Genomic DNA, 15,889 nt, shown 5'->3' with positions numbered 1-15,889 from the left:
ACGGGATTGGGGTAAATTGGCGCTGGATCTAGAGTGCGCGCGAGAGGCACCGGCGGGCGGCACCGGCGGGCGGGCTTGGCACCGGCGGGCAGGCTTGGCACCCACGTGCAGCCCCTGAGCGGCCAGGACCCCGCATCCCCATCCCCCGCCCCCGGGGCTCCTGGGGCAGGTGGCGCTGGCCGCACTAGGTTCTGGAATCAAGGGTTCCACTTACTCTCAACACAAACATTTGGGATGGGGTTGGGAAGATGGGTCTTAGCAGCTCCATTCTACAATAGAGGAAACCGAGTAAATGAACTCACCCAGGGGTCCTGCCGCTCGTAAGTGGCAAAGCCAGGACTCAGTTCAAGTCGGGGCTTGAAACACCAAAACACTCCTCCCCTCTTGCCACACCGCTGCCCCCTCACCTTTACAAGCCTGGGGGTGAGAGGCCTGGGGGCGTAATCTCCTTTACTCCGCTCCCACCCTTCCATTCATTCATGAGCAGACACTTGCCAGCCGCTGTAAAAGCACCTGTGGGCCAGTCCTGCTGCTAAATAGAGCCACCTGCTCCCTACAGTACCCCAGGGAGCTTCCTACCATAGTCCAACACCAGTGGTCCTCGATTTATAGAAATTCTACTCACCTGATGGACTGTGACACACTCCCAGAGTCACACAGAGTTCCTGAGTCATTGGCACAGTGACTAATGAGTATTGAGGCACAGAGAATTTAGATTAACACAGGTAGTAAGCGGCGGAGTTAGAATTATAACCAGGAGTCTGTACTCTGAATATCTTAGCTGGAATAAGAGAAAAGGTGGTCCCAAGACAGACCTCAAATATACATTAAATATTATGCCTAGGCCGTCGCGGTGGCTCATGCCTGTAATCCCAGAAATTTGGGAGGCCGAGGCAGGCGGATCACCTGAGGTCAGGAGTTCAGGACCAGCCCGGCCAACATGGCAAAACCCCGTCTCTACTAAAAAACACAAAAATTAGCTGGGCGTGGTGGTGGGCACCTGTAATCCCAGCTACTCCAGAGGCTGAGGCAGGGAGAATTGCTTGAACCTGGGAGGCAGAGATTGTAGTGAGCTGAGATCGTGCCACTACACTCCAGCCTGGGTGACAGAGTGGGACTCCATCTCAAAAAAAAAAAAAAAAATTATGCCTAGGCAGGCATCCACTCCAGCCTCCCTTCTCCATCCCCCAACAACCCCACATTGGAGGGTATCAACAACTAAAATCTACACTTTCCTTGTAGCTCAGGTCCTGGGCATAGCTTAAGTCCCCCATTATATAAAGCACTGGCGGGAGGTTTAGAAGGTAGACATGAGGCAGAACCATCTTTTTGTGGCATTTCCAGGTGACAAGAAAACTCTGACAGTGCTGGGTGTCCATTTGTCAGCTTTGTGGGTGTGGGGTGGCTGTGACAGCAGCAATGGCAGTAGCAAGGACAAGTTTTTCCGACTTTTTGAGCCCCTGAACTGCCCAAGAGAGCTTAAAGAATGAAAAATGACAAGCTTAAGCATGATCAGAGGACACAAGCTTTTATGACTGCACCAGAAAACCCTATTTCAGGTAGCCTCAGGGGTGATGTAAAAATCTGCCTTCTCTACTGGGGAAAGATTTGGAAGGAATGATATCAGAGGGTTGGAGATGAGGTCTAGGGGAATGATATGATATGGGTGAACCTCTTGGAATGGGCAGAGTGTGAGCCTATTGGGCTCCCTGAGGAGCCCAATTCCCTACTGTCTGGGCTCTCAGCTGCAAAGCTTGGTGCTGCAGGTACCAGAATTACAATGTAATTGTTTCGAGACAGTCTCGCTGTGTCGCCCAGGCTGGAGTGCAGTGGCACAATCTTGACTCACTACAACCTCTGCCTCCCCGGCTCAAGCAATTTCCCTGCCTCAGCCTCCCAAGTAGCTGGGGTTACAGGCGTGTGCCACCACATCCAGCTAATTTTTGTATTTTTAGTAGAGAAGGGGTTTCACCACATTGGCCAGCCTGGTTTGGAACTCGTAACCTCAAGTGATTCCCCTACCTCGACCTTCCAAAGTGCTGGGATTACAGGCGTGATCCACCACGCCCAGCCTAGAATTACAACATAAATTTTCATTTGCAGCCTCATCAGGTCTCTTCTGTGAACACTGATGGCACTGATTGTGAAATAATGAAGCCCTGGGAATCTGGGTGGATTTGAATGAATCCAAGTGCCACTGCCCTCCTAAATTCTGCTGTGTCTCCACAGGCTTCCCACCATTGTCTGATAAGGCTGGTACAGCCTACATTGAAGAGCATGAAACAGTCACCCTGCAAGGAGGTGCTGATTCTCCAAATACCCTATCTCTACCTGTGCCTTCACTCCTAGAACTAGCATCAGATGCTAATGTGCCCCAAGAGGATATGGACAAGATCTGATGGAGGGGAGATGCTTTACACAACAAAAGAGCAACAGAAAGCAAGAAATAGACATGGCAATGAGTCTAAAGATGACATGAAGAAAGTTGAAAGTTGAGGCTGAGCGCGGTGGCTCACGCTTGTAATCCCAGCACTTTGGGAGGCCGAGGCGGGCGGATCATGAGGTCAGGAGATCGAGACCATCCTGGCCAACATGGTGAAACCCCGTCTCTACTAAAAATACAAAAATTAGCTGGACGTGGTGGCATGTGCCTGTAATCCCAGCTACTTGGGAGGCTGAGGCAGGAGAATCACTTGAACCAGGGAGTCGGAGTTTGCAATGAGCCAAGATCGTGCCACTGCACTCCAGCCTGGGCAACAGAGCGAGACTGTCTCAAAAAAAAAGAAAGAAAGAAAGAAAGAGAGAGAGAGAGGGAAGGAAGGAAGGAAGGAAGGAAGGAAGGAAGGAAGGAAGGAAGGAAGGAAGGAAGAGAGAGAGAGAGAGAGAAAGAAAGGAAGGAAGAAAGAAAGAGAAAGAAAGAAAAAGTCAAGCCCAGAGTCATCAAGGGCTTACAAGACACTGTATTTCTTGCACCCTGGTTGCCACTTTAACCTCATATCTTGTTTCTCTGCCCCTCTTTCATTCTCCTCTAGTTCCATTGTCCTCCTTGTGGTTTTTCAAGAATGCCAGGTGTACTACTGTCTCAGTGCCTTTATACTTGCTCTTCCTTTTGCCTGGAACCTCGTCCTTCAGATATTTGCAAAACTCACAGATCTTGTTGAAATGTCACTTGCTCATGAAGCCCCCTGACTACACTATTTAAGTTCCAATCATTACTGTCGCCCTGTTGTCACTCCCTATCCCCCTCATTCTATTCTATTTCCCGTCCATGGCACTTATAGCCTTCTATTATATAATACAACTTATTGATTTGTTGTCTTTGTTGTCTCCTTCCTCTGACATGTAAAGTCACATGGACAGGGATTTTTGACTGTTTTATTCGCTAATTATTTCATCGTCTAGAATAGATCTGGGCCAAAACTGGGCTGCTGCCTGTTTTTGTAAATAATGCTTTACTAGTGCACAACCACATTCATTCATTTATATATTGTCTATGGCTGCTTTGACACTAAGATGAATTGTGTTGAGTCATTGTGACAGAAACTGCATGACCAGTAAAACTGAAAATATTTACTATCTGACCCTTCACAAAAAATGTTTGCTGATCCTTGTTCTAGAATAATGACCGGCCATGGAGGAGGAGTGGAACTAGCAAGGACACTGAGAGGCAGCAGCTAATAGGGAAACCAAGAGATGTGGAATCCTACAAGCCAAGTGAAAAAAATTTTTTTCTGGGAGGAAAGCGTAATCCACTATGTCAAATGCTGCTTAACAAATCCTTGTTGAATGAATATTGGGAGACAGATGAAGGCCCCAGTGTTCCTCTTCCTGATGCTATTCCTCTTCCTCTTCTCAGCAGAGGTAATCACTCATTTAAGTTATTCACATTCATGACTTAAAGAGTTTTACCTCTGTATGCATTCATTTTTAAAAATAAAATCTTTCTATGTTTTAAACTTGCTTTTTATATTCTTTTTTTTCTGAAAGCAGTAAAATACACATAACATAAAATTCACCATTTTAACCTTTTTTTTTCCTTTTTGAGACAGAGTTTCGCTCTTGTCACCCAGGTTGGAGTGCGGTGGCATGATCTCGGCTCACTGCAACCTCCACTTCCTGAGTTCAAGCGATTCTCCTGCCTCAGCCTCCCGAGTAGCTGGGAATACAGGTGCCCACCACCACACCTGGCTAATTTTTCGTATTTTTAGTAGAGACAGGGTTTCACCATATTGGGCAGGCTGGTCTCGAACTCCTGACCTCAGGTGATCCGCTCACCTCAGCCTCCCAAAGTGCTGGGATTACAGGCGTGAGCCACCACACCCAGCCTAACCCTTTTAAAGCATATGATTCAGGGAGACTTAGTACATTCACAATATTGTGCAACCATCACCACGGTCTAGTTTCAAAACATTTCATCACCCCAGAAAGAAACCTCATATCTATTAAGTAATTCTTATGTATTTTAAGAGTTATTTACTTTACCATGGTCAGCCTGGTGATCAAAAATAATAATAATAAATACAATTAAAATTTAAAAAGATATTTACTTAATATACATAGCTCTAATTCATTTAACTACTGAATATTTATTTCTATTAATATTTCAAAATTTTCTTATCCGTTCTTAATTTTGTTTTTAAATTTCTCACTATTTACAAACGATGCTGCAATGAAGATTTTCCTTCATGTTGCCTTATACAAATAAGGAAGAGTTTCTCTTAGATATACGCCCAGGAATGTAATTGCTGGATTATGAAGTATATGCACAAATGACTTTACCAAATTTCTTTCCAAAATGTACAAGAGTAAACTTCTGTTTCTTCTCTCATCCTTCGTCTCATTGTTTTCATAGATTTACTTCTATATATAAGCCCCAAAATACATTGTTATTACTTTTGCTTTGAATAGATAGATAATTATCTTTTAAAGAGATTTTAAAGACAGATTTTTTAGATAGAGTCTCACTGTGTTACCCAGGCTGGAGTGTGAAGTGCACTGGCGCAGCAATCTCAGCCCACTGCAAACTCCGCCTCCTGGGCTCAAGTGATTCTCTTGGCTCAGCCTCCTGAGTAGCTGGGATTACAGGTGCCCACCACCACACCTGGCTAATTTTTGTATTTTTAGTAGAGACAGGATTTCACCATGTTAGTCAGGCTGGTCTCAAACTCCTGATCTCAGGTGATCCACCTGCCTTGGCCTCCCAGAGTGCTGGGATTACAGGCATGAGCCACCACACCTGGCCATGGGGAAATATATTTTATATATACCCACACATTCGCCATTTTTGGTGCTCTTCATTCCTCTGTGTAGACCCAAATTTCCATCTGGCATCATTTTCCTTCTGTCTAAAGAACTTCTAATATTTCTATAGTACATATCTGTTAGAAATTATTTTTTTCAGGCTTTATTTGACAGAAAAAGTATTTATCTTCTTTTTTTTTTTTTTTTGAGATGGAGTCTCGCTCTGTTGCCCAGGCTGGAGTGCAGTGGCATGATCTCGGCTCACTGCAAGCTCTGCTTCCCAGGTTCACACCATTCTCCTGCCTCAGCCTCCCGAGTAGCTGGGACTACAGGCACCCGCCACAACGCCTGGCTAAATTTTTTTTTGTATTTGCAGTAGAGATGGGGTTTCACTGTGTTAGCCAGGATGGTCTCGATCTCCTGACCTTGTGATCCACCCTCCTCGGCCTCCCAAAGTTCTGGGATTACAGGTGTAAGCCACCGCACCTGGCCAGAAAAAGTATTTATCTTCTTTTCTGAGAGATATTTTTGCCTGATATCAAATTCTAGGTGGATAGAGATTTTCTTTCAGTCTTTCAAAGATATTAGTCTATTGCCTTCTATCTTGCATAGTTTCTGATGAGAAGTCTGTCGTATTTCTTATGTGTTTCTTCATATGTAACATCTTTTTTCTTTAGCTGCCTCAAAGATTCCTCTTTGCCACTGGTATTCAGCAATTGCATTAGGATGTGTTTTGGTGCCATTTCATTATGTTTATTCAGCTTGGGGTTTGTTGAACTTCTTGAATCTGCAGATTTATAGTTATTTGAATTTGAACAATTTCAGTCATTTTTTCAATTTTTTTCTGTACCTCTTTCCTTTTCCTGATATTCTAATTACATGCAAATTTACTTGATATTGTCCCATAAGTCACTGAAGCTCTGTTTATGTTTTTCTGTAGTCTTTTTTTTTTCCTGTCTTCATTTAGAATAGTTTCTATTGCTATGCCTTCAAGTTCCCTGGTGTTATCTTCCTTTCCATCTAATCTACTGTTTATTCATCCAGTGTATTTTTTATTTCAGATATTGTGTTTTTCATCTCTAAAACTTCCATTTGGGTCTGTTTACATTATCCATTTCTCTTCTCATCATTTTTTTTTACCCATTTGAGCATATTTATAAAATATATAATAGCTCTTTTAAGATATTTATCTGCTAGTTCCACCACTTCAGCCATTTATCTGTTTCTATTAATTGATTTTACTCCTGGATATGGGTCACGTTTTCCTATTTCTTTTTATGCTTGAAAAATCTGTATTGGATGGTAGACATAGTGTTGGGGATTTATTTTCTTAAATTCATTTTTTAAATGTTGGACATTTTCTCTAGCAGTTTTTTTTTTCCAAACTGGCAAGCAATTAAGTTACTTGGGTTCATTTCAATCCATTCTAGGATGGCTTTTGTTACAGCAGGGCTAGGGCTAATTTAGCCCCACTTCTAAGGTCTGACCATTCTGGGAAATCTACCCAGTGCCCTGGGTATTAGTCTCTCCACTTTGGCTGGTGGGAACACAAACTATTTCCACCTCTGAATGAGGTCCAGGAAAATTCTTTGGCTCACTGCTTTCCAGTAATCCTTTCCTTGTCTTGATGGACCTTTACACTGTCTTTGTAAAGTTTTATTCCATGCATACACATCTCTGCACTTAGTTAAAGATTAGAAAGATTCTCTCTGCAGATCTCTGAGGTTCTTGCTATGTTAAATTTTTAACATACAGTGCTCTTTTCCCCAGAAATCTTCTCTGAAAATCTAGCCTCCTCAGCCTGCCTGACTCCCAATATCCAACTGCAATTTTATGAGACTTTTGTATGAGGTTCCTTTTCCGTGTGCTGCAGCTTGGAAACTGCCTATAGGTAGCATGCTCAGGAAGGTGTAGGGATCAACTCATTTGTTTACTCCTTCTCAGAGATCCCAGTATTGCTCTGACTGTTGTTCAATCTTCCTAATCACTACATTTTTCTCATTGTCTATTTATTTACCATTTGGATGTCCTCTTCTATAAATTACCTGTCTATATCCTTTACACTTTTTTTTAACAGACAATGTCTTTGTTGCCCAGGCTGGAGTGCAGTGATACAATCATGGCTCACTGCAGCCTCAAACTCCTGGGCACATGCAATCCTCCTGCCTCAGTCTCCTGAGTAGCTGGTACTATAGGCACACACCACCATGCCTGGTTAATTTTTTTTTTTTTTGGTAGAGATGAGGTCTTGCTATGTTTCTCCAGCCGGTCTTGAGCTCCTGGCCTTAAGTGATTCTCCCTCCTCAGCCTCCCAAAGCACTGAGATTCCAGGCATGAGCCACAGCACCTGGCTACATTTTTTTTTCCTATTAGGCTATATTTTATTTCATCCATTGATATTAGTTGTTCTTTATATACTCTAGATATTAACTTTTATTTAGTATTTTATCTCCTTTCCTTCCTTCCTCTCTCTTTCCCTCTTTCTCTCTCTCTCTTTCTCTCTTTCTCCCTCCCTTCCTACCTTCCTTCCTTCCTCTCTCTCTTTCTTTCTTGTTCCTCCCCCCTTCCTTCCTTCCCTCCTTCCTTTTTCTTTTTTTTTTTTTTGACAAAGTCTTGCTCTGTTGCCCAGGCTGAAGTGCAGTGGCATGATCTCAGCTCACTGCAACCTCTGCTTCCCAGGTTTAAACGATTCTCCTGCCTCAGTCTCCCCAGTAGCTGGGATTACAGGTGCATGCCACCACATCCAGCCAGTTTTTGTATTTTTAGTAGAGATAGGGTTTCCCCATGTTGGCCAGGCTGGTCTTGAACTCCTGACCTCAAGTGATCTGCCCACCTCAGCCTCCCAAAGTGTTGGGATACAGGCATGAGCCACCTCGCCCGGCCAGGATTCTTTCTTTCTAGAACATTTTCTGTCTTGTTAGTTCCACATGACTACTTGAGGCTCTGTGGTAGAAAAAGTATTGATGGGCCGGGCCTCGTGGCTCATGCCTGTAATCCCAACACTTTGGGAGGCCAAGGCAAGTGGATCACCTGAGGTCAGGAGTTCGAGACCATCCTGGCCAACATGGGGGAAACCCTGCCTCTACTAAAAATACAAAAATTAGCCGGGCGTGGTGGTGTGCGCCTGTAATCCCAGCTACTCAGGAGGCCGAGGCAGGATAATCGCTTGAATCCGGGAGGTGGAGGTTGCAGTGAGCCGAAATTGCGCCACTGCACCCCAGCCTGGGTGACAGAGTGAGACTTTGTTTCAAAAAAAAAAAAAAAAAAGAAAAAAAGAAAAAGCCTTTATGGTAAAATAACACAATTTCTTACCTTTAGCTTTCAATTAAAGATCATATTAAGTAGAAATATAAGGTCCCTTGAGAAGGGACCTTCCTAAGGCCTACTGCAATGGCATACATGGAACAGATTAGCAATGCATTTTTCTTGAACCAAATTAGAATGGAATTATTGCAGAGTTGGAATTAACTCTCCCCCAACATTAAGTCTGAGATAGCCACCCCAAGTGCTTTTATCCATAGTAAGAAAGGAGTTATATTATGAGGAAAGTACAAAAAATTGTGCACCATTTGGAGGCCTGTGTCATCTATGGCCAAACACAGCTTTAGGTATGTCTCTGATAGTATCTGCTTACCCTCTTATGTGAACCTAGATCACAAAATAAGTTAAAACTCCAGTGTGATGTATTAATAATAGTGTCCCTTTGGGACAGCTAAAATATCCTTTCTTGAAAAAGTGAACAAACTTATATTTGTGCTAAAAAATTTCCGATATCATTATTATGAAGTTGTATTATTATTTTATATTGTATTTTTTAGATTTCAATATTGTTTAATTATCATTATTTGATTATTTGATTGAATTATCATTTAATTATTTAAACTTAATTATTATTAAGGAAAATAAATCTAGGCCTGCTGAATTGACTGGAATCAACCCTGGCAATATGATTCATACTTCAACTTTGCTCCGAGGGAGGTGACTACTAAGCATTCTTTGAATTTTTCACCCATTTCCTGGTTCTGAGTTTCACTGAACAAATTTTTCCAATCACCAACTTCACCTACAACACACACAAAAAAGTAGACCCAGATATCTGTTAGAATATTTCTTCATGATTTTACCATTTTCAGTGCAATATTTCACTCTGATATTTTAAAATGGACACATGGAAAAAGTTTTACACTCTTTGTTTAGTTTTTTCAGACGGTGTCTCACTCTGTTGCCCAGGCTGGAGTGCCGTGGTGCAATCTTAGCTCACTGCAACCTCCGCCTCCTGGGTTCAAGCAATTATCCCTGCCTTAGCCTACCGAGTGCGTCCGCCACCACACCCGGCTAATTTTGTATTTTTAATAGAGACGGGGTTTCGCCATGTTGGCTAGGATGGTCTCGAACTCCTGACCTCAGGTGATCCGCCCGCCTCGGCCTCCCAAAGTGCTGGGTACAGGCGTGAGCTACCGTGCCCAGCGAAAAGTTTTACACTCTTAAAACCTAATGTGATTTCTGTTGTAAAATTAACAAATATCCATTGGGACTCCACCATCTGTGGTGTGGGAGGTGACATGTTTTCTTTACATCACTAGGGGATGAGCCATCAGCCTCAATGATCCCCTAACCCTGCTCCTCTCCCGACACCTAGAACTTAAAATTCCACTTTTTGAGAATATTTTTCTTTCTAAAGTCTCTTAAAGACTTTAAATACCCTTTGAAAGTTAACATTTTATAGCAAGTTTTCGTTAAGACCTCAGATACTGATAATTTTGCAAAAATGTATTATTTTGCCTGAGTTTGGGATGTTTTTTCTTACTGGCTGTTACCGGTAAAGAAAGTTACTTTTTTCTTAAAGATCTTCTGATCATTTAGGTTGAAGCTGTAAATTCCATATTGCATAGCTATTGAAATGTATGTTAGTAAAGAGTTTAATGACATGAAGAAACGCTTACAATATATTAAGGGAATAAAAGAAAACACAAAACTGTTTACAAATGTCATCAGCTATATAAAACATCACAGAATAAGGGTGGAAGAAAATATGCCAAAAAGTTAAACCCACCTCTGGTGGAAGAAATTTGGATAATTGTAATACTTTTTCACATTTTTCTATGCTTTCTGAATTTTCTACAAGGAACATCACACATTTTTAAAACTATTACTTTATTTACCTTAGAATTGTCCTATTCTAAATAGTACTTAATTAACAATAGATAGGAAGGTTCTATTTCCCACCTCCTTAAAGCTGATAAAACAAGGCATAAAAATGGGGGTTAGTCAGGAATCTAACCAAAGTTAGGTTTACATTCAATGTTCTGCTTACAGTAGATTTTAAAAATGGATTTTCATTTGAAAAAGTATAGTAGAGTCATGTCTAGGCTCAAATCCTGACTCCACTGTTTATTAGCTATGTGACAATGGAAAATTAATATTCCTGAGCTTTGATTTCTACATTTAGAAAATTAAGAACTTCAGTGGGTTTTTGGTTTGTTTGTTTTTTGTTTTTGTTTTTGTTTTTGTTTGAGACAGAGTCTGGCTCTGTCACCCAGGCTGGAGTGCAGTGGTACAATCTTGGCTCACTGAAATCTCCACCTCCCGGGTTCAAGCAGTTCTCTGACTCAGCCTTCCAAGTAGCTGGGATTACAGGTGCCCACCACCACGTCCAGCCCTGGCTAATTTTTATATTTTTAGTAGAGACAGGGTTTCACCATCTTCACCAGGCTGATCTTGAACTCCTGACCTCATGATCCACCCGCCTCGGGCCTCCCAAAGTGCTGGGATTACAGGCATAAGCCACCGTGCCCGGCCTCAGAACTTCAGTGTTTTTTACAATAAAATTTAAGCCCAACAAAATGTTTAATACATGATAGGTGCCTGCTGTTAGCTGTTGCTGTCCTTGCTGGTATATGTGCTACCTCTACATCTCATTATTTCATTACATACTCAATGAAAAATAACACTGGCAATCCTTAAGCTATATTATCACACATTTCCACAAGAACTTAGAATACTTTAATGAAATATAGTAAATATCATCCATGTCAGAGAGAGCCAGTTGCCTTTCCCATAGTCATTTTCTTCCTCTTCTTTATTGACAAAACCCTGATTTTAATTGTATAGTAATATGCCCAGCTTAAAAAAGTGACATTTCCCAGCCACCACTACAAGGAAAGTGGCCAGTGAAATGTAAGAAGTCATTGGCCAGGCATGGTGGCTCACGCCTGTAATCCCAGCACATTGGGAGGCCGAGATGGGTGGATCACCTGAGGTCAGGAGTTCAAGACCAGACTGGCCAACATGGTGAAACCCCATCTCTACTAAAAATACAATAATTATCTGGGCATGGTAATGGGTGCCTGTAATTCCAGCTACTCAGGAGGCTGAGGCAGGAGAATCACTTGAACCCGGGAGGTGGAGGTTGCCGTGAGCCGAGATCGCACTGTCACACTCTAGCCTGGGCGACAGAGCAAGACTCTGTCTCAAAAAAAATAAAATAAATAAGAGAGAGAAAAAAAGGAGTCATTGGCCAGGTGCAGTGGCTCACGCCTGTAATCCAGCACTTTGGGAGAGGAGTTTGAGACCAGTCTGGCCAATATGGCAAAACCCTGTCTCTACTAAAAATACAAAAAAATTAGCCAGGTGTGGTGGCGCACACAAGAATCTCTTGAACCCAGGAGGCAGAGGTTGCAGTGAGCCAAGATTGTGCCACTGCATTCCAGCCTGGGCAACACAGCAAGATTCTGTCTCAAAAAAAAAAAAAAAAAAACTCACTGATGGGGCTTCCAGGAAAGTTATTTAAGGGGTGCTCACTCAGCTAATACGATTCTGCCCCTTGCCCACTCACTTTCTCCTATCTGAATTTGAACATAATAGTTGAGCTTCAGCTGCTATCTTGTTTTCAGAAGGTGATCATCAGAAAGGACTCTCAACCACAGAAAGGACCCTAAAAGATGGTATGGGGCGGCCGGGCACGGTGGCTCACGCCTGTAATCCCAGCACTTCGGGAGGCCGAGGCAGGCGGATCACAAGGTCAGGAGATCAAGACCATCCTGGCCAACATGGTAAAACCCTGTCTTTACTAAAAATACAAAAAAATTAACTGGGTGTGGTGGCACGCGCCTGTTAGTCCCAGCTACTCAGGAGGCTGAGGCAGGAGAATCGCTTGAACCCGGGAGGCGGAGGTTGCAGTAAGCTGAGATTGAGCCATTGTACTCCAGCCTGGGCAACAGAGCGAGACTCCGTCTCAAAACAAACAAATAAACCAAAAAAGATGGTATGGGGCTGCCAGTGACAGCTCTGGAGAGCCTGTGTCCAGACCTTTTATTGAGGTGGAGAAAAATAAAACCCTATCCTACTTAAGATGAAGTTATTTGGATTACCTGTTGTGTGCAAAGTCAGTCCCTAATTGATACAATCCCAGAAACCAATGCAACTTTACCTTTGCGGAAAAGGAATGGGCCAACAGCACCGTGTGTGTCCTGAGACTTCACACTCATTGCTTGGAAGGTGCTCTGGACTGAGATAGTTTGAATTTGCTCCCCAGTTAGAAATAATCCCAAGAACTCAGCAATCTGTTTTATTCCAGCAGCCAGATTCTGTAAAAAAATTTTCTTAAAGATAAATTTCTTCCTATGGAAATTGTTCTCTGAACTAAGACAGACTTTTTAGTCATCAGAGTTATTAAGCCTAACTCCCTAGTTCATCTTATCCCCCCCTTTAAACTTAGTGTACTTTCATCTTCTTATATAAATATTGAGATATCTCTATAGGATATTCTGTATTGATTATACTTTGTAGTTTCAACTTATGACTCTTGTTGAACTTACCAGATAATAGTTTTTAGTATGTAAATAATGACAGTAACATTAATTCACAGGCTATAATTTTATCTAGGATGATATGATTGCATTAAAAAGCACCAGCCTAGACCAGCTGAGGAAATTAATGTATTCTTATGTGCTCATTTGAATTCTGTTTTTTTCTGAATTCTATTTATAGCTAATGTTTAATTCCATTAAGAAAGTCTAATTTTTAGAATCATAAAAACTTGAAGAATTTTTTTTTTTTTTAGACAGGATCTTGCTCTGCTGCCCAGGCTAGAGTGGTGCAAGGGCACAATCACAGCTCACTGCAGCCTCGACTTTCTGGGCTCCAGCAATCCTCACACCTCAGCCTTCTGAATAGCTGGGACAACAGGTGTGTGCCACCACGTCTGGCTAATTCTTGTATTTTTGTAGAGACAGGGTTTCGCCATGTTGCCCAGGCTGCTCTCAGAGTCTTTAATAGACCAGTGCACAAGGTGAATCTCCAAGAGAGCAGGCTATAGAATACAGCAGTTCCTAAATCTATTTAAATAACCTCCTCCCAAACCTCAAGAAATAATTATTAACAGCTGGGGCAACACTTGTATTCTATGGTGCACAAGTTTCAGAAACATTATTCTAAACTAGAATTAATATGTTCTTTCATATTATATATATGCATCCTATAAACAGAAAGGGTAGATTAAATCCCACTTTTTTTTTTTTTTTTGAGACGGAGTTTCTCTCATTGCCCAGGGTGGAGCACAGTGGCACGATCTCGTCTCACTGCAACCTCCACCTCCAGGGTTCCCGCAATTCTCCTGCCTCAGCCTCCTGAGTAGCTGGAATTACAGGTGTGTGCCACCACGCCTGGCTAATTTTTGTATTTTCAGTAGAAACAGGGTTTCACCATGTTGGCCAGGCTGGTCTTGAACTCCTGACCTCAGGTGATCCACCTGCCTTGGCCTCCCAAAGTGCTGGGATTACAGGCGTGAGCCACTGTGCCTGGCCTAAACCATACGTTTGTTTTTTGTTTGTCTGTTTGTTTGTTTGTTTGTTGAGATGGAGTCTTGCTCTGTGGCCCACGCTGGAATGCAATGGCACAATATCAGCTCACTGCAACCTCCACCTCCTGGGTTCAAGTGAGTCTCCTGCCTCAGCCTCCCGAGTAGGTGGGATTACAGGCACGCACCACCACACCCAGCCAATTTTTGTATTTTTAGTAGAGATGGGGTTTCACTATGTTGGTCAGGATTGTCTCGAACTCCCAACCTCAGGTGATCCGCCTGCCTCGGCCTCTCAAAGTGTTGGGATTACAGGCGTGAGCCACCGCGCCTGGCCTAAACCACACATTCTTTTTATAAGAATGTAATGTAAGAAACTCATTAGTGTTAGAAACTCAATTAAGTTAAGGAGCACTTGATACTCCCTCCTCTTTAACATGCTTTCTCCACAGGACTCTGTTTTCCTTCCTACCTCAGTAGCCCCCCCCTTCCTGGTCTCCCTTGCTGATTCCTCCTTCTTTCCCCAAACTCTTTAAATTGGTGGGCTCCAAGCCTCAGTTCTTGGTCATCTTCTCTATCTATATACCCAGGTTTATATTTTCATGGCTTTAAAGCACATCTGTGTGTCAGTGATGCCCAAATTTTATCTACGGCTCAGAACTCTCTGTACTTACAAGGCTTGTACGCCCAACTGCCTACTTGACCTCTCAATTAGGATGACTAATAAACATCTCAAATTTAATGTGTCCAAAACCAAACCTCTGATCTCCCCGACAATCCTTAACCTGCTACCATCTCCTACTCAATCGATGGCAACTCAGCCCTCAATATTATTGGCCAGACCAATAATATTGGAGGCTTACTTGACTTCTCTCCTTCTCTTGCTACTCTCCCCTCCATCCAATTCAGCAGCAAATCCTGTTGGCCCTCCCTTCGACATATATCCAGAATCCAACCTCTTCTTATCCCCAGCAAGGCCCCTTCTTGGCCTGAGCCACCATCTTCCTTTGCAGTGCCCTTTTTACAGCCTTCCCAGCATTTGCTTTGCCCCAGTTCATTCTCACACCTAGCCAGAATGATCTTGTTAAAAACACATCTGCTCCAATCACTCCTCTGCTCAAATCCCACAATGGCTTCCCACTTTCCTCAAAGTGAAAGCCAGAGTCAGTGGCCTGCCACTCTCTCCCTCATACTCCATCCTACCTCCTTGACTCTGTCCTCATTGGCTGTTCAGCCCTGGTTTATTCCTACCGACCCAGGCACATCTGCTGTCCCTTAATCTCACCAGGACTATCCCAGCTTTTGCTCCAGTTGATTCCCTCTGCCAGAAATGCTCTTCCCCAATTACCTTCTTGGCTCACTCCCCAGCTTCCCTCAGATCTTTGCTCAAATCACATCCCCTCAGTAAGGTCTCTCCTAGTCTTCCTGTTCTTTTTTTTTTGATACAGGATCTCACTCTGTCACCCAGGCTGTGGTGTGGTGGCCTAATCATGGCTCACTGCAGCCTCCACCTCTTACGCTCAAGTGATCCCCCTGTCTCAGCACCCTGAGTAGCTGGTACTACAGGCGCATGCCTAATTTTTAAAAACGTGCCCAGGGTGGTCTCGGACTCCTGGCCTGAAGTGATCCCCCTGCCTTAGCCTCCCAAAGTGTTGGGATTGTAGGCATGAGCCACCACACCAGCCTAAACACCATATTTTACACTGGAATTTGTCCAGTCCTTCCCCATGGCTGGCCCCCCAGCATTTTTAATTTTCCTTCACCAGCTATGCTGTTTCTTTTTTTCTCACATACTGTATACGTTTTAAAAATTATTGTGTTTCTTATGTATCATTCTTTCTTTCCACCTTC

General features: G+C 43.0%; 1 protein-coding gene across 3 annotated transcripts in view; it reads right to left on the bottom strand.

Moving 5' to 3' along the window:
• Positions 1-9,055: 9,055 nt before the first annotated feature.
• The window catches only part of SULT6B1 (sulfotransferase family 6B member 1), a 35,759-nt gene continuing 28,925 nt past the window's right edge, over positions 9,056-15,889 (bottom strand). For 2 of the 3 annotated variants that reach the window (XM_030800565.1, XM_003262739.3), the window contains 2 exons: positions 12,671-12,827; positions 9,056-9,304 (listed from right to left, as the gene is read on the bottom strand). In XM_030800565.1, coding sequence (XP_030656425.1) covers positions 9,174-9,304; positions 12,671-12,827 — 288 coding nt within the window. In that variant the 3' untranslated portion in view covers positions 9,056-9,173. The remainder of the gene's footprint in view (positions 9,305-12,670; positions 12,828-15,889) is intronic. The other variant, XM_030800566.1, reaches the window with a different exon arrangement.

This window comes from Nomascus leucogenys, chromosome 19 (assembly GCF_006542625.1).
Source record: "Nomascus leucogenys isolate Asia chromosome 19, Asia_NLE_v1, whole genome shotgun sequence".
Lineage (NCBI taxonomy): Eukaryota > Metazoa > Chordata > Mammalia > Primates > Hylobatidae > Nomascus > Nomascus leucogenys.
This window is presented reverse-complemented; position numbering and strand designations above follow the sequence as displayed.